The 23762-nt window shown below is 33.5% G+C and overlaps 1 protein-coding gene across 2 annotated transcripts in view; it reads right to left on the bottom strand.

Annotated features, from left to right (window-relative positions):
* LOC110106630 overlaps positions 1–13176 on the bottom strand; it is a 43726-nt gene extending 30550 nt beyond the window's left edge. The window contains exons 1-5 of one of the 2 annotated variants that reach the window (XM_028693161.1): positions 12833–12974; positions 12549–12766; positions 11244–11379; positions 11101–11150; positions 5703–5756 (exon numbers count right to left, since the gene is read on the bottom strand). In XM_028693161.1, the coding sequence (XP_028548994.1) occupies positions 5703–5756; positions 11101–11150; positions 11244–11379; positions 12549–12616 (308 nt within the window). In that variant the 5' untranslated portion in view covers positions 12617–12766; positions 12833–12974. Of the gene's footprint in view, positions 1–5702; positions 5757–11100; positions 11151–11243; positions 11380–12548; positions 12767–12832 lie in introns of both variants that reach the window. The other variant, XM_028693160.1, reaches the window with a different exon arrangement.
* Between the last annotated feature and the right edge of the window lie 10586 nt (positions 13177–23762).

The following is a 23762-nucleotide window of genomic DNA, read 5'->3' as shown; positions in this document are numbered from 1 at the left end:
TTCTCTTTTATTTGCTATTTTTAGTTCCAAGACGTATCAACTTCAAATGAACGAAATAACAAATACTAAGGAAGGAACCACTTGTAATGTTCTCCAATGCTAAATACTTCATAAGAAATTTATAAGCACTTTGACGCATGACATGGTTTAATAGAAGAAATAACAACAATTTGCCTCTTGGAGCATACCACCATAAAAATAAGTATACCTCATCCTACTAAACCTTAATGATTACAAAAGATCTTATAATAGGTCCAAATGTCCATCACCCCTGATCTAAGTATAATAGGAACCATAAAAAATATATATAAATCATATAGATCATTAGGAGTTTAGAGAGTAGTGAGAACATAAAAGACATAGGAACTCTCAAGTTCGTCATGATGAATATATTTCTGATGATGATTAAACGTGGTTTAAAATATCGTTTGAGGCGTGCCTCGAACAAAGGCGCACAATGAGTGCCTTGAGATTTAAGCCTCACTAGTACCGATGAGGCTTGCGCCTTTTTTAAATGAGGCGTAGGTCTCAAGGCTTCACGCCTCAAGGTATTTTGAGGCAGTGCCCCATTCTAGTTAAGTTTTATTATTATTATTATTATTATTATTATTATTATTATTTTATATATATATATATATATATATATATATTATTCTATTAGACAAAGAAAATGAACGAATTAGTTATAGAACGAATGAACAATGTTAAATGGTTGTGTTATGTTTAACAAAAAATTGAAAGATAAGCACTTCAAATTATAGAGGCAAACAACTAGTAATGATGAAATAAATAATGATATCTAATGATAAATGGAGAATAGTAAAAAATAGTGAAAAATTTAAAATTGAAAATGGAGAAATATGTTTAGCGATGAGAAAAATGAAGATATCAATGCTAATATTAAAATGACTACTAAATTAGCTCAACTTCACAATTAATTTAAAAAAAGTATCAAACTGGAGTTCAAGCTTAAGAAACAAATATCAAATGTTGTGTTATTAATTTGCTACTTTATTTTATATTACATTGAATCCAATATTAATTAATATGGAGAGCTAAAAAATGTTGTAATTGAAGAAGGTTTAGAAGATGACAATGAGACATAATTTAAGTATGATATAATTATAACATACGAGGATTATTATGAAGAGTGTGAAAGTAAGATGAGGCTTTCGTGAATCCTGATTTTTATGGTTTAAGTTTTAAATGAGCATTTACTTTGAATTTCATTTCAAACTTTCATTTTATAATAACATTTGATATTGAGACTTGAAATTTATAATTTTATGAAGAATAAAATAAATATGTTGATGTTTTATTTTATATTTGTCATTTTTATGAACTATTTATAAATTCGTGTGCTTTTTATTTTTCTATTTTGAGGCTTATGCCTCCATTTGTCTCGATGCTTATGCCTCCCCTCGCTAAGGAGAAACGCCTTGAGGCTCAACCTAGGTAACTCGAGGCTTAAGCCTTGATGGTTCGTATGAGGCGTGCACTCTTTTCTCACGAGGTGTACGCCTCAAGGCATATTGAGGCACTGCCTCAGTTTGTTTGTCATGTTTTAATACCACACGAGCGATCGAGTCAAGTATTAATACCACACAAGCGATCGAGACAAGTATAAGGATTAGGGCGTAGGGCTTGCCTACTTCGTATGAGAACTGAGAAGTTTTGAAAGAGTACTCCTTCGCCGCCTTCGATAGCCACATTCCTGTTGAATTCAACATAGCTCGCAACAAAGGTAATGATTTAATTCCCTTTCGTGCGCTGTTGTGGCTTCATTTTCTACGAGCTAAGTAGAGTTCTGCTTCGTGTAAAGTCAGAACTCGCAGTGAAGGTGACGATCTTTCTTGTTCGTCATTCGCTTCCTCTTTGCCTGCTTCTCATCTGCTACTATGAAGGTAATGTGCTTTCCTCTTGTTCGTCTATTGCTTCGGCTTCGCCTACTCATGTATCACCTGCTACAATGAAGGTAGCATTCCTTCCTCCTGTTCGTCTATTGCTTTGGATTCGCCCGCTTCAAAAAAAATTTCAATTTATTATTTAGTATCAACGTGAAATTTTGTACTTAATAAATAATGGTTTTGCGTAACTGCAAATACACGCTTTTGGTTCAAAGCTATTTTGAAGTTGCTTGTTGGCTAATGATAAGTATATATTTTTAGTTCCAAGGATTTTTTTTAATTCTTCATCAAATTGTAGCCTAGAAAATTTATGTCTAGGCTATTTTCTCCTTCACACGGAAAGTCGAAAAGAAAAGGGTAAATCGTGGCTCAGTGTTTTTTTTTTAATAGGACACGCGTATCCGATACGCGTGTCCAGTCAAATTTAAATAATATTTTAATCGGACACGGCAAGGCCGTATCCGACACGTATCTGTGCCGTATCGGAGGCGTATCCGTATCCGACACGTATCCGATACAGCACGCCTCGTAAATAAGAGTATCCGTGCAACATAGCTTCACAGTTTGTAAATATAAATTGTTAGCCAAAAGCATTGAGATAAATGAAAAATTCTTATAGACTTTGCTTTGTCTTTATCTTAAGAAAATTGTTATGCTGGTAAAATATTTAATATTCATTCATGAATTCTATTTATTTTATACTAGTCAGAAGATGCATAGTTTGGAGCTTTTCGAAATGTTCTTTTAAGTATATTTGGCTGGAGTAGACCTCAATGTTTCTGTCTGATTATAATGACTTATTTTTTATGTTATTAATTATTGTTTCATTTTAGAATATAACTAATAAAATGTTAACTGATATAGGAGATCAGGGAAAAAATATTATAGATGAAAAAAATTTTGAAGATGACTTTGACATAAGTTATAAGGATTCTTCTAAAGACTGTCAAAGTAATGATGAGACTGCCTTGGGCCTTGATCCTAAGGGCGTGTTTAAATTTTAAGTGACTATTTATTTTAAATCTTGTATTACAATTATATTTATCTTCAAACAAATCATTATATTCATAATTTATTTAATATTTTATCATTTTTATGAATTATTTATAATTTTTAAGTAATTTATCTTTTTCGTTTTGAGGCTTACGCTTCAATCCCCTCGAGGCTTACACCTTGCCCCATTTAGACAAAATGCCTCGATTCCTGATTTCACCTTTTTAAACATTGGAGAAAGCTACCCCACAAATCGTAAGTGACAAATAATTGTCTACTTAATATAAGTATTAATAACTAAACAATTGATAAATTTAAGGAAGATTAATCAAACTGTTAATGAATATTTAAATAAATTTAAGGAATTAGATTTTGGATGTGATTTGCAAGAAAAAAAAAAGTGTAGTAATATCAAGATGTTTGATTGAACTTTGCCTTGAAATTAAGACCAAGCACTCATCAAACCAAAAAAATAGAAGAAGCACATCATAAAACCTTAGAATTGGAAATGTGACTTTCTTCTAGAAATAATATCATTGACTCCATCACTACTACAAGTCTATATGGGTTGTTAGGTCAACTATTTTATGTTCCCCTTAATTCAACTTGCACCTTTCAAAAATTCAACCAAAAATGATGAATCTACTGCTAGCCTGTTATTCAGGTTGCTTGGGCAAGTATTAAGAAAAGGTAATATAGGCTTTTAATATTCTTATAAAATATGGCCTTCATACAAGAATTTGACGGACTTCCAAACCCTAATAATGAAATACAAAATGAGTTTGGGGGTGGGGGGCAATAACCATTCTGATGATGATTTTAAAATAACCATAGAACAACAAATTACTATCTAATATGATCTAACGCATATTCTTATATCTCTAAATCTGAATATGAAACTAAAACTACAATTGAATCTGGAAACTTCAAACTACTCATAGAACTTGATTCTAAATATTTTAGTAATTGAACGCCTATGCATGAAGCCATGAATTAGTAATTAGACTGCCTATAATTTGTTGCATCCCCCGGGCATGTATTCTATGATTTAGATACAATATGTGTTGATCAATTGCAGGAATTATAATACTTTTTAACTTAATTTTGCTATACAAGATGAAAGGCATATGATAATCATAGAAGTTCATTATAGTATTTAGGAAGTTGCATGAAGGACTATGATTTAGTTTGGTTATCTTTTGTGAATAGTTTGCACTCCATTTAATTCTCATTATCACTACAGCCACAAAACTTAATTAAATAGGTGGTTGACAATAATCTAATGGGTAGGTAAATAATTTATCTTTTACCATTTATTAATCCCTCTTTTAATAATGCAACTATATTATATATTCAGAGCGCTCAAGCCTCCAGTTCTTGATACAGTTACTAGTTCTTCTTGTTGTTTGTTTGTCTTTATCACTATGTCCATAAAGCTTAAATAAATTGGTGGTCAACAAGACTTTAATGCGTAGGTAAATCCTTTATCTTTTAACATCTACTCATCCCTCTTTTAATAATGCAAATATATTACCAATTCCAAGCATGATCAAGCCTCCAATTCTTCTTGTAGTTGTTACTTCTATAGGTCGAGAGGTTGTGCTTCTACTTCTGCCACCATGTCTTTTAATTGGTAGCATGTGAAAATGTTATAACTATTCTAATAAGATCAACATTTAAAAGGAGGTGACATAAAGCAAGATGCTTTACCTGTTATAACGCACAAAAGGTAGAGTTTAGTCAAGCTTAAGGCTCCAATATTTTGTAAGCATGTAGGAGAGAAATTGATTTCATAAAACTTAACTCTTAAGAGTATAAAAGGAAAATAAAAATTTTCAACAATTATTTTTATTTAAATAAATTAGAAAGATATTTATGATATGTTAACAGTTAGTAATTTGATAATTTATTTTAAGTTCAATTATATAATAGGGCTATGGCCCTACTAACAAGCACAATCAGGCCAAGGGAGATACCTCAACCTGCAAAGCAAACCCCACAAGTCGAACACAGCTTCCTTGACTACGAAGAGGCAATTTTACACCAACCTACCTCACCCCAAGGCAATCCCTTAAAATGCCTTTTAGCATTGGACAATATGAAAATATCATTTTCATTTTAGACATTCCACCACTTTAGTTTGTAAAGGTAAGTTATTTCCACTCTGGATAAACAATGCAATATTTTTTACTAAGTGGTTCGTAAAAAATCAAATTTTTATTGGCCAAATAAAAGGAGTTGAATCAACCAATAAAAGAGAAAATCTAGACAAATTTTCAAGTATTTCTTAGCTCATTATTAGTTTTGGCCGAGTTCTCATAAATTTGCAAAATTTTAAAGAATAGTTTGAATGTAATAAAGATAACAAATATTTATCATTAATTAGGCTTTGGTCTTTATATAAATAGGCCCTGATGAATGTACTTTTAGAATTAGTTTAGATTCTGAAGATTCAAAAAACGTTCTATAGCCCACGCTTAGCCTCCTAATATTTTTTCCTTGAGGATTCGACAATCTAATGTCTTGAGAAGTCAACATCAATAGCTTGAGAATTCATTATTTGATTACAGTTTACTATATTGTATTCTTATATTCTACTATTTTCAGAATTTCATTGTATACCCGACGTCATTAAGGTTACTAATAATTAATAAACCTAGCTAAGAAGCCCCATTTTTTTTTTTCTTGCAATTCTATTCAAACAAGGAAGAAGAGCTGATATTTTAAAACTTCTGCAACAATACAATATTATACAAAATAAAATTTGGATGCATAAGGAAAAGGTAAAGCACGTTCACTAACCGTTTTTGCTTTCTCACAGCATTTCTTTCATCTTCTGAACTGTTCAGCTCATAACTAAAGAAAATAATTAAAAAAAAAATTAATGATAAAATAACATTACATACAAAATTTAAATCAAGGTTTTTTCTTGAAAATACAAGGGGTATGGTTTATGAATTACAATTATCTGATATGCAAGAAAAGTTCTTAGAGAAACATCATAACCATGATTATCTTTATACCAACTACTTGGGATCACCATTCATTTATGTTAAGTGCAACATGAAATCTTCAACTCTAGTCAGCATAAATCTTTTTGCCCCTTAAAGATCAATACAAAATATCTTACTCCATCTTTTCCATGGCTTTGAAATTTTCCATGGCTTTGAAAAAAAAAAATGCACATGCCCACAAAGTGACATAAGCATCATAAACGTCTTCCTTTATTGGGATGCTAGTGTAATATGTGGAGCACATGGCATGCTGAGAAGAGATTATAAACTATGTAAAGAATAATGGTTGACAATTTGATTGCATGCCCTTAAAAGAGTCTTGGCGGCAAGGGAACCATGGTGGATGTGACAAGTCAATTCAGATGGAAATGCGTTAGCTCAAAAGTTGCTAAATATAGAGAGGGTAAAAAAAAGCGTGACTGTTACTCTTGATTAGATGCTTCATTGGATTTTTAGCGATCCACATAGATTCAAAATAAATACGACCAGCAAGTTAGTAGGAGTTACTAGAGTGTTTAGGTAGACTATTGGAGTAGAAAGCTGGAAGAGTTCGCCGGTGTAGCTAAGTTAAGGAACTTATTGAGAGCGTAGTTTAGGCTGAATAGAGACATGCATCGGCTCTACAAGTCAAGATACATCTTGGTAGAATAATGATTGAGATATCAGGGTAGAATTTGGGCAATCTGGTAGAGCTAGTTTTAATTAGTCGGAAAGCAATGAGTAGCATCTAGAAAAATAAAAAGATAGAAGTCGGACTTCCAAGTGGTCCTTTTCTCGAGGTTAGTTGGTGACTAGATGATGTAGCAAATTGAGTTGTTAGGTTTGAAAGTCATAGCCTAGAAGACAACGGCTTACTCTACGGCTCTAATCTTTGCAACTATTTGCAAGATGTACACTTTTAATTGAGGGTAAAACAAAAAAATAAGTGTTACAATTTTCTCCTCATTTCAAACTCTTTATACCTATAGACACTAAAAATGAAAAGCCCACTGATTTTTCAACACACTTATGAAATATTCTAATGTTCAGTTCAAAGGATCGAGGTTATCCTATTAAATTCTGCAAGCATAATGAATTTTGTTAGGGGCAAGAAAAAAATGATCATCTTTTGGGAGCCATTAGGTATTGGGAGCTTCTTGAGACTTTCCTAAATCGGACTTGGGTAAGTTGAAGGTCTCCGGGACTGGATTTGAGAGTAGATGGGTCGAATTGGACATAAATAAATTCAGCCAAAATAGATTTGGGAAGATTAGCGATGGCGTGGATCCAACCAAGATTGACTCCCTTGTGTGAACAAACATTTAGGAGAAATTTGAGAAGAGGCTAGTCTAAGTAGAGTTGGTAAGAAAGATATTAGATGTACCCGCTAAGTCAGGCCCATGGACGTAATCATAATATAAGAGCAATTGTCTGAACGAACATGAAGTTGATCAGGCCATTGAAGGCATATTAGTGAGTTCGTAGGTATCATATATTAAGGTGGATCTATGCTAGTCTTGGTTGAAAGGTAAGGCTTAGTGCTCACAACTATAATGGTTATAATCATACTTGTCAATAGCGAATGGTGCACCCTGCGCAAAATTCCCCGTTGAGCCATGACACAGCGCACGGCATGGCGTGCACCATTTTAAACATGATGAACAATGTAAAATAATTATATATATATATATATATATATATTAAATATCATTAAATATCAAATAAAAAGTTGATTCGAGCAAAATTTAAGCATAAATATCTTATCAAACAACGAAAATGATAATTTAAACCCTATAAAAACTTACATCAATAGATTTGAGCAAGATTTAAGCTTAATTTAACCTAAATCCCACCAAATAAACAAAAGATAGCTTTAAATCCTACAAAAAAAGTTAAATCTTTTTTATATTTAATTAATTAATAATTAATGGTGATATTAATATATAAACCGTAAAAAATTTAATTATAATTTATAATTTGAAACTTATAATATGTTAACAAAATAGCGCGCGCAATTTGCGGCTTGCGCCATGCACCATTGTGCATGCAAGGCATGAATAGTGTGTGCTATTTTAATGCGCTGCACTGCGCCAAACAAATGGCGTCGTATATGCGTCACGCCACGCCATGAGCCATGGCATGCACCATTTTGCGTCATTGACATGTATGGTCATAACATCTTATAGGAGAGAAAGTTTATACTGCAACTAATCGATGGAGAGGTTGGCATATCCATTCAAAGTAATACATGATAATTTATAAAGGTAGCTCTTGTTAATGGATTTTGTGAATCAAGACAAGGAATGTGATCTTAACTTACTGAGGAAACACGACCGAGGCTGCAATGTTGCAGCTAACAGCATGTGATGTTGGAGAGGGGGGTTGCGTTTGGCTACTTCTAATTCACTACCGAAGGTGGGTACAACCGACAAGATCTAACCAGATTAGACGTCCTACTCAATTACCTCATAATCTAATAATTCATGCTTGACCCATCAAGAATACCATACCTAAGACTAGAAGACATTGAGATGTTGATATGAGGCGTGTCAGCAGACATCCAAATAATATTTCAGGTATTCAAAAGGTTAAAAAATTACACATATACTTAGGTTTTGGTGAGATGGTCAGGTGATCGAGACAAAGTCCATGCTAGTGGGGGCTCTCTTCTAATACTCTTGTCTCTATGGAAGAAAATAAAAGCAAACTTGGGTAGTTTTGAAAACTATGGGTTGAATTCAAATGCGACCCAACTGGAATGAATCCAACCGAGATTGGTTGGATTGATTGTTAGCTGGTATGGAGTTCAATTAGACTTTCCATAATGTGAATATGACTTGGTGCATAGATTTGTGGTTGTAATGCAGTTCGACTCCTAAGAAAAAATGAATCCATAAAGAGTAAGTTGTATGTCCGACAGGCAAACTCAATCAAGGGTTTGGAAACCAATTGGAATAAGATGTTGCAATCAGCATGGCCGACATGGAGTCGGCCAGGTCATTGCGAAACTAGTTAGGTTAAGGGAGTGGTTTCCCTACAACCTTTCCACATATATACTCCTTTTGCATATTGTGTCTAAGTGTAAAGACACTCATCCATCTGAGCATCCTCATCTTTGCAACACTTAACTTAATTTTATGCTTCTCTGTTGATGGCCAACATTCTGCGCCATAAAGTATTGCAGTTCTCACAACTAACTTATAAAATTTCCCATCAAGTTTGAGGGGTACTTCTCTACCACACAAACAGGCCCAATACATTCCTACACTTTAAACATCCAACTTGAATTCTATTAATAATATCCCCATATATTTCACCATTGATTTTAACAATAGATCCAAGATATCTAAAACATGCACTCTTTTTTATAACTTGATCACCCAATGTGACAATCCCACAACAAGATCTATAACTACTAAAATGAAACTCATGCATTCAGTTTTAAATCTACTCAAAAGAAAACCATTAGAATCTAAGGTTGGCATCCATAAGCCAAGTTTTTCAACTCCCGCTCTAGTCTTATCAACAAGAAGAATATCATCATCAAAAAATATACACCAAGATACATCCTCTTGCAAATATCTAGTAAGAACATCCATGACTAAAGAAAAAAACACTGATCCTTAATGTAATATAACTGAAATAGGAAAATACTGGGTCAAACCACCTTATGTTTGAACACTAGTAACACCTCCTGCATACATGTCCTTAATGACTCGAATATAAGCATTATTAACTCTTGTCTTCATAAAACTCTCAAACGCACTTCTCTTGGAACTTTATAATATGCTTTCTCCAAATTAATAAATATCATATATAAATCCTCCTTACTCTCTCTATACTTCTCCATCAAACCTCTCAACAAATGTATAGCTTCCATAGTAGACCTACCTGGCATGAATCCAAACCAATTTTGAGAAACATTAGTATCACGTCATAACCTATGCTCAATTACTCTTCCATAATTTTAATGTACGGCACATTAACTTAATTCGTCTATAATTCGCACACTCTTGTACATCACATTTATTCTTAAAATATGAATCAATACACTCTTTCTCTACTCATATAACATCTTTTTAAATAATGAAAATACATCTATAATACAAAAATTAAATTGATATCAAGTAATTATGGGATTTTGTCTAGAAACATATGCCCATATTGTTTTTAACACTTCTTGAACACTTAATGGGAATGAATGTTACAAACTAACCCCATATATGGCTAAAGATGATCATAATGATGTCAGGATTAACAAATTATACATGATAACATGTTGTCAATAAATGAGTGTGGCAATATAGACAATTTTGTCATCATTTGAATACTCATAAAACTTAAGTGTGAAAAGAAGGCTTGACTTCATGTTGTTCGGGAATATATATATATATATATATATATATATCTGTGTGTGTGTGTGTGTGTGTGTGTGTGTGTGTGTATAATGCTCAAACATAGAACAACTACCCTCCTTATTTCTTTTGCAAATTTGTCTCTTCTCCTTTTATCCTTAATAGAATAATTTGTAATATTTACTTCAAAATTTTAGGGATAGCATACAAGATAACTATAACAGAAATCCTAAACATAATATTTTTTAAGGGAAAACAATGCATAATCAATAATTATGAAGTTTAGATCAAGTTGGTTCAAGTGAGCAGCTCAGATTTGAATTGAACATCTTGATTTTAGCTCAAATATAAAATGATTGATTTTAAATAGACTTTAAATAAATTCAAGTCCAGCATATATTATATATATAAGTGCAAGAAAATCATTTCTAGTTAGTTGATTCATCCATTAAATATCAATAAATAAGAAATTATAAAAATAATGGAAAAATAATTTGGGGCCTTGGTTTCAAAAACAAGATACACAACTCTTTTGAGATGATGGGTGCATGCAGTCCTTTCTTTAGTTGATGAACACTGAAGCTCCGTGACCCTCTTGAAATACAAGAGCCAAAGAACCACAATTTTCCAGAGCATTGCATACGTAATAGGACCAATATTATGATTAACATAAAAAGTGAACAGTTAATCTACTAATTTTGATGGGGTGGTAGTAAGAGTGGGGATAGGAGGGTGGAAACATAGGCAAACTATATGCAATAGAAAATTTTAGAACCAACACGCACTTTACTTAAGTATTGTATATAAAACAGATGGAAAAATTTTTCAAAGCTTTCAAGGTTAAAATCTTACACTCCAAGAAGAAAAGGCCAAACTTCAGACCTGATACTCGGGTCCACTCCCTAAACAATAAACAAAAACAAAAACTTAGGACATTTATTTAAACTAGAATAACACATATGCATTAACATAATTTCAATGTAATATGCACTTACCCCACTTCTAACTTTCTTTAGAAGTTTAGCCCCTCCATCAAAAAGCTTCCCTTCTGAGGTAAAGAACCTTTTCCATTGTTGTGGGGTAAGCACATGTTTTCTTTTCCTTCTAGACCAAGGTGATTTGAGGCTGCCTCTGGTAATCATAAAGTTGATATTATGAAGAAATATCATGAAGAAAAAAGCAAACTAAAGCACGTTCAACTCAGAGAGAAATAGAGATCTTCTAGGTTCACTGTGATTAAATCATTCCATAATTAACATTTTGACTCTCAGCTGCCTTCCCATGAAAGCAAACCAAACTACTCTATCAACTATTCTCTGAAGCAAAACACCTATACTGAACAAAGGTAGTGAAACTATGGTAAAGGATAAACATCGAGCGAATTTAATTGCAAACATTTAGCAAATTTAATTGCAAAGTATTAGAAGTTAGCAGTTAGTGCTTTAACTCCACCATGGAGGAAGAGAGTGAAGATCAAAAACAGGAGAAGGGCGAGAATTTGATTGAGCAAATTTAATTGCAAATATTGTGTGAATTCACTTACAATTGTTAGAAACATTAGAAAATAACAGTTAGTGTGCTTGAACTCCATCATGAATGGAACAACAAGGAGGAAGACAGTGTAGATGAAAAGAACCTGATGGGTGAGAATTTTATGTAGGATGAATTCCACAAACTAGGGGCGTACATTGAAATTGAGCAAATTTAATTGCAAACATTTAGAAAATTCAATTGCAATTATTTCAAGTATTAGAAGTTGGTAGTTGGTTGGCTTGAATCCACCGGGAGGAAGACAGCAAAGATGAATAGAAGGAGAAGAAAAGTGAGATTTTGATGTAGGATGAAATCGTAAAAGAGCCTTAATATAATAGCCTTTCTGCTACTCCTTTTTAGGTTTCCCTCACCCATGCTTTAGCATGCGGAATAAGAACGACGGGAACAAAGGTACATAAGGAATAATAGCTAGAAAAGGAAATATTACTTGATTTTCTTATCATCCACGGGATGAAAAGACAATAGTGGCAGCCAGGCCGAGATCTATCATGGTTTTCATTCCTAACGCCATGCCTAAATGCCACCGATCAGCGTGATTAAATACTTCTCTTCCTGAATTAACATTTCCCTCATAATTTGCCATGAAAGCAAACCAAACTATTCCTATGCCTATCTTCTGAAGTGAACAGATAAAACTGAACAAAGATAGTGAAACTGTGAAAAATCAAAATTTTTACAAGATTTGGTTCGAGACAAAAGTAGGAGAATGAGAACATAGGAGAACTGAAGCAGGAACATAAACTCACCGATTGCTAACTTGAGAGGAGTTGAGAATGAGAAGCGACCGCGAATGGGCCGACCAGTGGGACGACATCGAGGATGAAGAGTTAGAAGATGAAGATGAAGGGCAAGGAGAAGAAGAAGATCGAGAATTCGACGAACTATGGTCGAAGAGCCTTCATCTAATAGCTTTATATTTCATCCCTCTGCTGCTTTCCCTCTCCACGAGCGTGGACTCAGAAGGCTGGGAACAAAAACGAGAAGGGAGATAACATACAGATGACGAAGGGTTCTCTGATTCTCAACTTACCTACGGGATGACAAGACGACGGTGGCTACTACGGCAAGTCCGAGCATGGCCGTCACACCTATCGCCGCGCTGACATCCCACCGATCGCCGCCACCGCCTCCACCGATCCCCCGGATCCAGCCGCCCCTTCCACCGCCGGCGAATCCCTCTGCAATCGATCCACCAACACCGCTTAATAATCTCTCCCACCACCTCCACACCATCGATCGACCTTCACTTCCACCTCTCCCCCGGTCCTTCTAGCATCTGCCGTCGCCAAACGATCTCTCTCTCTCTCAACGCCACTTAGAACAGTGAAATGAGTCTAAAGCACCGACGACAACAGAATCTGGAGGACCTAAAAACGAAGCAAAGGTAATTATTTGGTGCGGAGTGGATGCCAATAAAATTGTCATGCGTGATGCGATTACGTAGAAAGTTAAGAGGTTTATTTGAATTCTTACCTGACCCGTTAGTCTTTTCGGACTGATTACAGCGAAGAGACACCCGCCCGCCCGTCCAACATTAAAAATAAAAAGATGAAAAAGGCGAAAAATTTTCACATTATCACTATTCCGCCATTCGCTCCAGTTCTCCGAGGTTCCTGCAAAAAAATTCAGCAATCTCTTCTGCTCAAATGAAGGAGGAAAAGGATTCACCAGCAAAGAAAAATGTATGTTAATGCTTACATTGAAATAAAATGTATTCCGTATTTCTTTGGTATTCACTACGTATTTGCTGAAGAAACAAAAAATAAATAAAATCATTCCGAGAACAGTAAAAGATTATATTTATCTCACCATTTACGTTCTTTCTGCGTATATTCTTTGTATATTATGTGTATATTCTGCGTATACTTATTTTCTGTGTATATGTTGAAGACTCAAACCCTAACAATTTAAAATAAATCCTTTGGATAGTAAATCTTAAAAAAATCCAATAAAGAAAAACGATTAGTGTAAATAATTATTGATTTTTGTTGACATTTTTTGTATTCTTTGTGTACCATATGCATATATAATGCGTATAATATGCGTATACGTTGCGTATTTAATGCGTATACGCAGCGTATCTATTGCGTTTTATATGTGTATTTAATGCGTATCCCCTGCTTCTCTAAATTAATTTTATTTTCTTAATTTACGCAGATTTACGTCCGTCATATATCTTATCGCTGCTATGTTTTCACATTTAGAACAATCTGTGATTCTTTTTCCAAGATAATTCCTCTTGAAATTGAAGAAAATTTGAAAAACCTAAATATCTACAAATTTCTTCAATTTCCTGGATTCGACCAAAACGCCCCACTAATTTACCAGCTCATGACAATGTGAAATATTCCAAATAAAAGTTTTGTTATAGATGGTCATGTTATACCTTTCACAGCTGATGAAGTGGCCCTCCATACTTATCTTCCAAACAAAGGTGAGGAGATTACCTGGCTTTCCTTGCCCACTACAACCATCACTTCAAAGGATATAAAGCCTGAAATGCTTGAGTTGACTAGAGAAAGCGCCCCAGAGATTATGTTGAAAACATTTTTTATGTATCTATGTTTAAATTTATTTTTCCAACAAAGCAACTTCAAAATCTTTAGGTTGTTAAAAACAATATCAAATAATGTTGATGATTTTTCATCAATTAACTAGGCATGGTCGATTTGGAAATGTCTTGTTGAAGAATTTAATAATGTATCTTTGAATATCTCAATGAACAAGCCAGCATGTTACGTCAATAGTTTTGTGTCTCTGCTAATTGTGAGTGCTAAAACAATTCTAATTTAACATTTTATTTGACTGCTTGATTTGCTAAAATTTACTTTTACTTTATACAGGTTTGGTTCCTGGAGCACACTTCCATTCATTACCTGAAGTACCCTGAGAGAAGGCCCCGTTTCCTTCGATGGGCTGATGACATAGTATATAATACTGAGAAGAAAGCTAAATTATTTGTTAATTTAAAGAGAAGACAGGTATATATTGTGAAAATATTTATATATTGCTTATTTATTGCACATGTCTTGTGTATGTCTTGCATACGTATTGCGTATATATTGCATATATATTGCATATTTTATTGAGTATATAGTGCGTATAAATACGCAATAATGAATTATTTGATGACAAATTTTATTACAAATTAATTATTCACATATTTTTGTTGACCTCCAAGGAGTTACCCTTGAAGAAGCTAATCTTCATGGTATCAAGAAATATCCATCAAGCCCCCATTCTCCCATTCAAACCAATACACGTAAACATCATATTCCCCCACAATCTCCCCAGCAACCCTAACCCAAATCTAACCTGTAATCCCAACCCCAATCACCTAAGCATCCAAACTTTCCACATTCACCTCAATCATTCGATGTTCTTGAAGAGAAAATAATGAAAATTGTCCATGATACCTGCAAAAACCTCTTTCAAGAATTTGAAGCTATGCTGAGCAGGAATTTTGAGCAAGTTGTGAAAAGAGTTGATTTTATTGATAACAAGCTCCAAAATTACATTGTTCAAGGAAATCTTATCTTGATCAGCAACCTGCTCCCTCCTCATCATCATTTATTCACCATCCAATGAAGAATATTGGGAGATCTTATGAACACACAAAGACCCAAGCCCCAGAGAATTCCAATGTCCCGGAGAAGTCCAATATCCCACAGAAAATCAATGACCCAGAGATGACAAAGGCTGCTGACTTAGAAGAGGATGTTAGTTTATTAAAAATTGAAAGGGTATACAAGAAGCAGAAATTAGACTTGCCCTCCCAAATAGAACCTGCCCAAAAAGAGCCATCCCAAAAAGTTTCATCCCCCAAAGAACCTCCCCAAAAAGAACCATCCCAACAAGTTCCATCCCCCAAAGAACCTCCCCAAAAAGAACCGTCCCAACAAGTTCCTTTCCCAAAAGAACCTTCCCAAAAAGAACCATCCCAAATTATTTCATCTCCAAAAGAACCTCCTCAAGAAGAACCATCCCAAATTGTTCCTTTCCAAAAATAACCATCCCAAAAAGTTCCATCCCCAAAAGAAGTAATCAACGTTGATAATGTTATAGTAAATCCTACACCTGCAAGTCCTACAGTTAACTACATTGGCTTGGAGATGTTGAGTCCTGAGAAGCAACTTTTTATTAGGGAGAATATAAAGAATTATCTTGACATGTATTTTATATGCGTAACTTGTGTGTATTTATTGCGTAAATTATGCGTATTGCTTGCGTAACATGTGAGTATTTATTGAGTAACTTGTGCATATTTCTTGCGTAAGAACTGTGTTTTATATGCGTACCTAATGCATATTTTATGCTTAATGATTTCAGTAGCAATCCAATATTTCAAGCTGGGAACATTATAATTTCTAGACGTGGGATGGACGAAATATTATCTGATAGTTACCTTGACAATGATCATGTAGATTCCTTTGTCATTTTATTAAATGAGAAGGCTATAATTTTCCCAGACAAGTATCATAAATTTCTATACATCTCACCAATGTACTGGGTTAGTATACTTGTTTATTTTATATATAATATTATTTTTCAAATATTTTATTCTTATATTTAATTCTTGCAGCATTACAAGTTGAAGGATCCAAGTTTAAAATTGTTCATCGAACACATAAACTACAATTCTGTTCATTCAAGCAACATTATACTTCATTTAATTATTGACGGTTCGCATTGGACCCTTCTGGTTGGATTCCGAAATCAGAAAAAGTGGGAATTTTACGATTCTGTTCCCAACCCTATGCATAGAAGTATTTCTACAAAGATAGTAAGTTTAATATCATTTGTTAAAAAATTTCAAAATTATTGTTCAGTAAACTAAATTCTATTCCATATATTGTTTAGATTAAAAGCTTATATTGGAATTGTAAAAAATCTTTTGATGATGATATCAACAAATGGAATTTCAAGGCAATCAAGAAGGCGCCAACTCAGTCAAACAATGCAGATTGCGAAATATTTGTTTGCAAATACATGGAAAATATTATTCGACAAAACAGCACCAAGTGGAGAGAGAGTAAAGATTGGTAGGAAAAATGCCAAAATATAGGACATAATTCTCATACGCATTGTTCTGTGCAGCATTGAAATTAACTTTTCATATAGTATTTTTGTGTAAATAACTGATATATGTAAAATATCTGTGCATAAAATATTTTTATTTGGATTTAGTAAATACGTGCATGATATGCTTATAATAAGCAACTCGGACATATTTTATACGACATAATATACACAATATATTAGGATTGATGCGTATGATATACGTATCGCCTACGTATGATATGCGTATATTATGCGTAATTGATGCGTGTTTTATGCATATGATAGGTGTATTTTTAAAAAATAATAAATCAAAAGGTTTTTCTTTGGCTTTGCAAAGTACGCACTCGATGCGCTCCATATACGCATTCCATACGTATTTAATATGCCATCCATATGCAAATCAAGGTCCTTAATTTTTTCTTTAAAAAAATATTTAATTAGAATTTAATTGTTTCAATGCATTCCTTCAATATGAATCCTCTAAATACTCATTTTAGGGTCATTATAAAATGATTATAAAAATTTTCTCAAGGATATTTAGTATATGTACAGACCCTTGTGCTACACAAGTGATAGTTCTAGAGAGTGGAGGTTATGTTTCATTGGTTTAGCATTCAATAGAGATATATGGAGAATCAAAGGTGTTTGGAATGCTTCGTCTCGTTAAGAAAAGAATGAGGAAGCGTTGAATATTCGGTTTCTCACCATTGATCCTTGATTCCTTGTGATTAAAAAAGGTTTTTCTTTAGCTTTGCAAAGTACGCACTCGATACGCTCCATATACGCATTCCATATGCATTTAATATGTTATCCATAGGTAAATCAAGGTCCTTGATTTTTTCTTAAAAAAATTATTTAATTAGAATTTAATTGTTTCAATGCATTCTATCAATATGAATCATCTAAATACTCATTTTAGGATCTTTATAAAATAATTATAAAAATTTTCTCAAGGATACATAGTATATGTGCACACCCTTGTGCTACACAAGTGATAGTTCTAGAGAGTGGGGGTTATGTTTCATTGGTTTAACATTTAATAGAGATATATGAATAATCAAAGGTGTTTGGAATGCTTTGTCTCGCGAAGAAAAGAATGAGGAAGCATTGAATATTGGGTTTCTCACAATTGATTTTTGATTCCTTGTGATTAAAAAAGGTTTTTCTTTGGCTTTGCAAAGTATGCACTCGATACGCTCTATATACGCATTCCATACGCATTTAATACGCCATCCATACACAAATCAAGGTCCTTGATTTTTCTTTAAAAAATTATTTAATTAGAATTTAATTGTTTCAATGCATTCCTTCAATATGAATCCTCTAAATACTCATTTTAGGATCATTATAAAATGATTATAAAAATTTTCTCAAGGATACATAGTGTATGTGCACACCCTTGTGCTACACAAGTGATAGTTCTAGAGAGTGAGGGTTATGTTTCATTGGTTTAGCATTTAATAGAGATATATGGAGAATCAAAGGTATTTGGAATGCTTCATCTCGTGAAGAAAAGAATGAGGAAGCGTTGAATATTGCATTTCTCACCATTGATCCTTGATTCCTTGTGATTAAAAAAGGTTTTTCTTTGACTTTGCAAAGTACGCACGCGATACGCTCCATATACTCATTTAATGCGCCATCTATACGTAAATCATGGTTCCTTGATTTTTTCTTAAAACAATTATTTAATTATAATTTAATTGTTTCAATGTATTCCTTCAATTATTTTACCATCATAGGAAACATTACAAAAATTTTACATTCATAATGGGTTAAAATTCTTTAATAATAATGGAAAATCTTCATCTCATGAATAATAGAAGCAGGCAACATAGAATTTTGAGCAACATAGAAAATACGCATTACATACGCTTTGTATGTGTATCCAGGACGCATTGCATACATGCCATACGCAAATCAAAATTTACAGCTAAAACAAATATTCTTATTAAAATAAATATATCTAAAGATAATAATACAAATATTCTTATTACATTTAATTTTCTGATTTCATGATATCCATCATCAACTTCAGGTACATTGCTGATGGCTTTTTTGAACGTACACATTTTATGTGTTCCTCAATAAAGCATTTGAGTATGCTTATGATATTAGAATGCTTTGCTCGCTTTACTGATGGCTGACTGGACGGTTCCCCGGCTATGAATTCATCGGTCATGCACTCGGGTATGCTTGTGAACTGCTGTACTGATGCCTGACTAGATGGTACGCTGGATATGAAGTCATTGGTGAACCATTCAGGCATGATTGTGAAATTGCACTGCTTAGCTGATGGCTAACTGGACTGTACAGAATTTATGAAGTCCTCAGTGAAGCATTCGGGCATGCTTGTGAAATTACATTGCTGAGCTGATGGTTGATTGGAGTGTTCATAATTTATGAAATCCTCCGTTAAGCATTCGGGCATGTCTATGAAATTACATTGATTTGAAGGAGTAAATTTTTTTTTTTTTTTGTGTGTTTTTCTTCACTAATGGTTTTCCTGTTAAAAAATTTAATAATAATATGTCATAATAGGCAATAAATCAATTAGTCAGAAAATAAAATCATACTCTTTGGCTTCTTTTCCTAGTGGCTTTTCAGCCTAGCATTGGATATGCCTTTAGGCCTACGCTTTAGAGGATCTTTCAGTTTTACACTGCCACCCTGTGTAAACTTGTTATTCTTTCTCTTCCCATAAACAATCAAATCGAGTTTTTCAGATGTATCCTTCATCAAAGCCAATAGGAATTGTTCACCCTCCTCTTTTAGTTATGCTCGTGTGCTCATTTCATATGCAAACCTGCTGATATAATTTTTGAATATAAATCCACTACTAGCTTCAGAGCTATTCTGTGAATTTCCTTTCAAATTTTGAACAGAATATATATCTTATCGAGCTCGTGCTGACCATCGCAACAGTAGGTACTTCTCGATAGAATGAGGAAGCATTGAATTTTGATCTTTTATCCATTGATCCAAGATTCCTTGTGGTTTTTCTTTGCCTTGAGAAAATACGCACCCCATACGCCTTTTATGTGCTTCTCGGACGCATTTCATAAGCCGTATATACTCAACTAAGATGCCTTAATTTTTTCTATCAATTTTTATTTAATAAGAGGATATTTATATCAACACATTCCTTTGATTTGAATCCTTTAATACTTATTTTACCATCATAGGAAACATTACAAAATTTTTCTCAAGAGAACATTGCTTATTCAAAAAATAAGCATACAACACATATAAAATGCGCACATAATACATAGTAAGTAAGCTTTAAATATGCAACAACTTCTTGAAAAAGCTAAAAAAGAAATCAAGAAATAAAAACCTATTTGCTGAGGGTCCTTTCTTTTCAACCTTAGGTACATCGTTGATAAAAGAACCCATAATTGTAATTACTGTGTGGTTTTTTAGAAAAATGTTAAATGTATATTTGCATGCCGACTCTTCATGTCAATTCATGTGTTGAAGTTTTAGGCAAGATTTTCTGCTAAAACTTTAGCACAGGAATTGCATGAAGAGCGGCAATACAAAAACACATTTGAAATTTTTGTAAAAAACTCACACAGCATTACATTAAAAGGCAATGGAAGAGGGAAACTTCTTATATAGAGAAGATGGTCAAACCAATAATAGAGAGCAATAAATCTGGTCAAAACACTAATGAATGCCATCAATACTAGAAGATATCAAAGCGGCCACGTCAACCTACCTCAACCAACCGAAACAAATGCCTGGCAAACATTAGTAAAGGAATAATTAACAATATAATAAATACAATAAATAGAATTAGGAAGCATTGAATTTTGAGCTTTTCTCCATTGATCCATGATTCCTTGTGATTCCTTATGGTTTTTCTTTGCCTTGAGAGAATACGCACCCCATACTCCTTTTGTACGCATCCCGAATGCATTTCATATACCGTCTATACGCAACTAAGATGCCTTGATTTTTCTATATATTTTTATTTAATAAGATGATATTTATATTAACACATTCCTTTGTTTTGAATCCTTTTAATACTTATTTTACCATCATAGGAAACATTACAAATATTTTACATTCATAATGGGTTAAAATTCTTTAATAATAATGGAAAATATTCGTCTCATGAATAATAGAAGCAGGCAACATAGAATTTTGAGCAACATAGAAAATACGCATTACATACGCTTTGTATGTGTATTCAGGACGCATTGCATATAGGCCATACGTAAATCAAAATTTACAGCTAAAACAAATATTCTTATTAAAATAAATATCTCTAAAGATAATAATACAAATATTCTTATTACATTTAATTTTCTAATTTAATGATATCCATCATCAACTTCAGGTACATTGCTGATGGCTTTTTTAAACGTACACATTTTATGTGTTCTTCAGTGAAGCATTTGGGTATGCTTATGAAATTAGAATGCTTTGCTCGCTTTACTGATGGCTGACTAGATGGTTCCCCGGCTATGAATTCATCGGTCATGCACTCGGGTATGCTTGTGAACTGTTGTATGATGCCTGACTAGACGGTATGCTGGATATGAAGTCATTGGTGAACCATTCGGGCATCCTTGTGAAATTGCACTGCTTAGATGATGGCTAACTGGACTGTACAGAATTTATGAAGTCCTCAGTGAAGCATTCATGCATGCTTCTGAAATTACATTGCTGAGCTGATGGTTGATTGGAGTGTACAGAATTTATGAAATCCTCTGTTAAGCATTCGGGCATGCTTGTGAAATTACATTGATTTGAAGGAGTAAATTTTTTTTTTTTGTGTGTTTTTCTTCACTAATGGTTTTCCTGTTAAAAAATTTAATAATAATATGTCATAATAGGCAATAAATCAATTAGTCAGAAAATAAAATCATACTCTTTGGCTTCTTTTCCTAGTGGCTTTTCAGCCTAGCATTGTATATGCCTTTAGGACTACGCTTTAGAGGATCTTTCAGTTTTACACTGCCACCCTGTGTAAACTTGTTATTCTTTCTCTTCCCATAAACAATCAAATCGAGTTTTTCAGATGTATCCTTCATCGAAGCCAATAGGAATTATTCACCCTCCTCTTTTAGTTGTGCTTGTGTGCTCATTTCATATGCAAACCTGCTGATATAATTTTTGAATATGAATCCGCTACTAGCTTCAGAGCTATTCTGAGAATTTCCTTTCAAATTTTGACCAGAATATATATCTTATCGAGCTCGTGCTGACCATCGCAACAGTAGGTACTTCTCGAGAATTTTCCCAATAGTCATTTGCCTCAAAACTATTATGCAGTAATAACACAATAAATCCATCATTTCAAACTTTCTACAGGAGCATTGAATGTTACCATTTTGTGCATCAAAATCAATAATCCATGGTTTAGAATGATCATTTTTCTCTATGTAATAGACAAAAAATTTAGAAGAATCACAAGACTCAAGCTCTACAGTCATTACACCCACACCTTGTAAAAATTCTTGTTCAAAAAATGAATATATTTTCTTTGAATAAAATTGAGCAGCTTGCTTTAATATTGAGCAGTTTTTTATTACAGGTTCTATTTCGGACTGGCTGCATCTATAATCCTCATCATGTTCATTCTGGCGCCAATTCCTCATCACCTTCTCTAAACCTAAAAAGCAATCAGTTATAGAACTTGTGGGCTTAGAAATGCCGTGGCACACATTATTAGTAGACTCGCAATGTTGTGTGGATAGAATATCCGTGCTAAAACAATCCTTATTGAAGGTTGTTGACCACTTATTCCTTAACCTATAAAGATCCTGCAACCAAACATGAGCTTGGAGGTTCCCTTGTATGATCATTTCAGCCCATGTATTCTCAAACTCCTCCTTAGAGTCACATTTGCTCAAACACTTATTGAAGAGGTCTTTGACTTTGTTGTTGGTATTGTAGCACGATACTTTTGATGTAGCCTTTTTACGGATATGCCATTGGCAAAGTCTATGGCGACTGTGAGGTAGTGCAACTTCTATGGCCCTAACCATTGCCTGATCTTGATTTGTATATATTATTTGTGGATGTTTATCACTCATCATTCGCACAAAAGTTGTAAACAGCCACGTAAATGATTCAATTGTCTCTTCGGATAAGAAGGCAATCCCAAGCAAAATGTTTTGCCAATGATTGTTAACCCCGACAAATGGTGTGCATACAAAATTATACTTATTAAACCTATAACTTGTATAAAAATTTACCACATCACCAAAGCAGTCATAATATATCCTACCAATCCCATCAACCAAAAAATAATAATCTATCAAATTCATCCTTCTGGACATCCCAAACGAACATGTTATCATTAAGTTGATGTTCTTTAAATAACTCAATCAAAGTATTAGTGTCCCCAAATTCAATCTTTGCTCTTTTTATTTTTTGAATAAAGTTGTACGCATCCCTCCTTGTGAATCCAATATTTTCGACACCTCCAACTTCATCAGCAAGGAAGGAAAATGCATCAATGGTTCTTATCCTAGCTTCTCTCATTGATTTAAGAACATAAGCTTTTTCATCACACACATTCCTGCATGATCTAAGAAGATGCCGGTCTTCTGGCCTAGGCAAATCATGATTGTGATTTTCAATAAATTTTTTTACCTTCCAAAATCCAGATTCATCCACTGTAAACCTAATCATAGCTGGACAACCAGTTCGGGTGTCTGATTTTCGATTATTCCTTTGGATATTAAGACCATGCAACTTCTTGAAACCAGCTTTCGAACAAACATAAGTCCTTGGATTTAAATTTCTAGAATTTGGCCAGTAATTGTGATGATCCTTATGAACACTAAAACTAAGATTTTGCCCATAATTACAATAAGCCTCGTATGCCTCTTTCTCATTAACATAAACATCCTAATAAATACGCAATAAATAAATTATACATA

This window comes from Dendrobium catenatum, unplaced genomic scaffold, assembly GCF_001605985.2.
Source record: "Dendrobium catenatum unplaced genomic scaffold, ASM160598v2 fragScaff_scaffold_231, whole genome shotgun sequence".
In the NCBI taxonomy this organism is placed as follows: Eukaryota; Viridiplantae; Streptophyta; class Magnoliopsida; order Asparagales; family Orchidaceae; genus Dendrobium; species Dendrobium catenatum.
The sequence above is the reverse complement of the archived record's forward strand: the minus strand, read 5'-3'. Positions and strand labels throughout refer to the sequence as shown.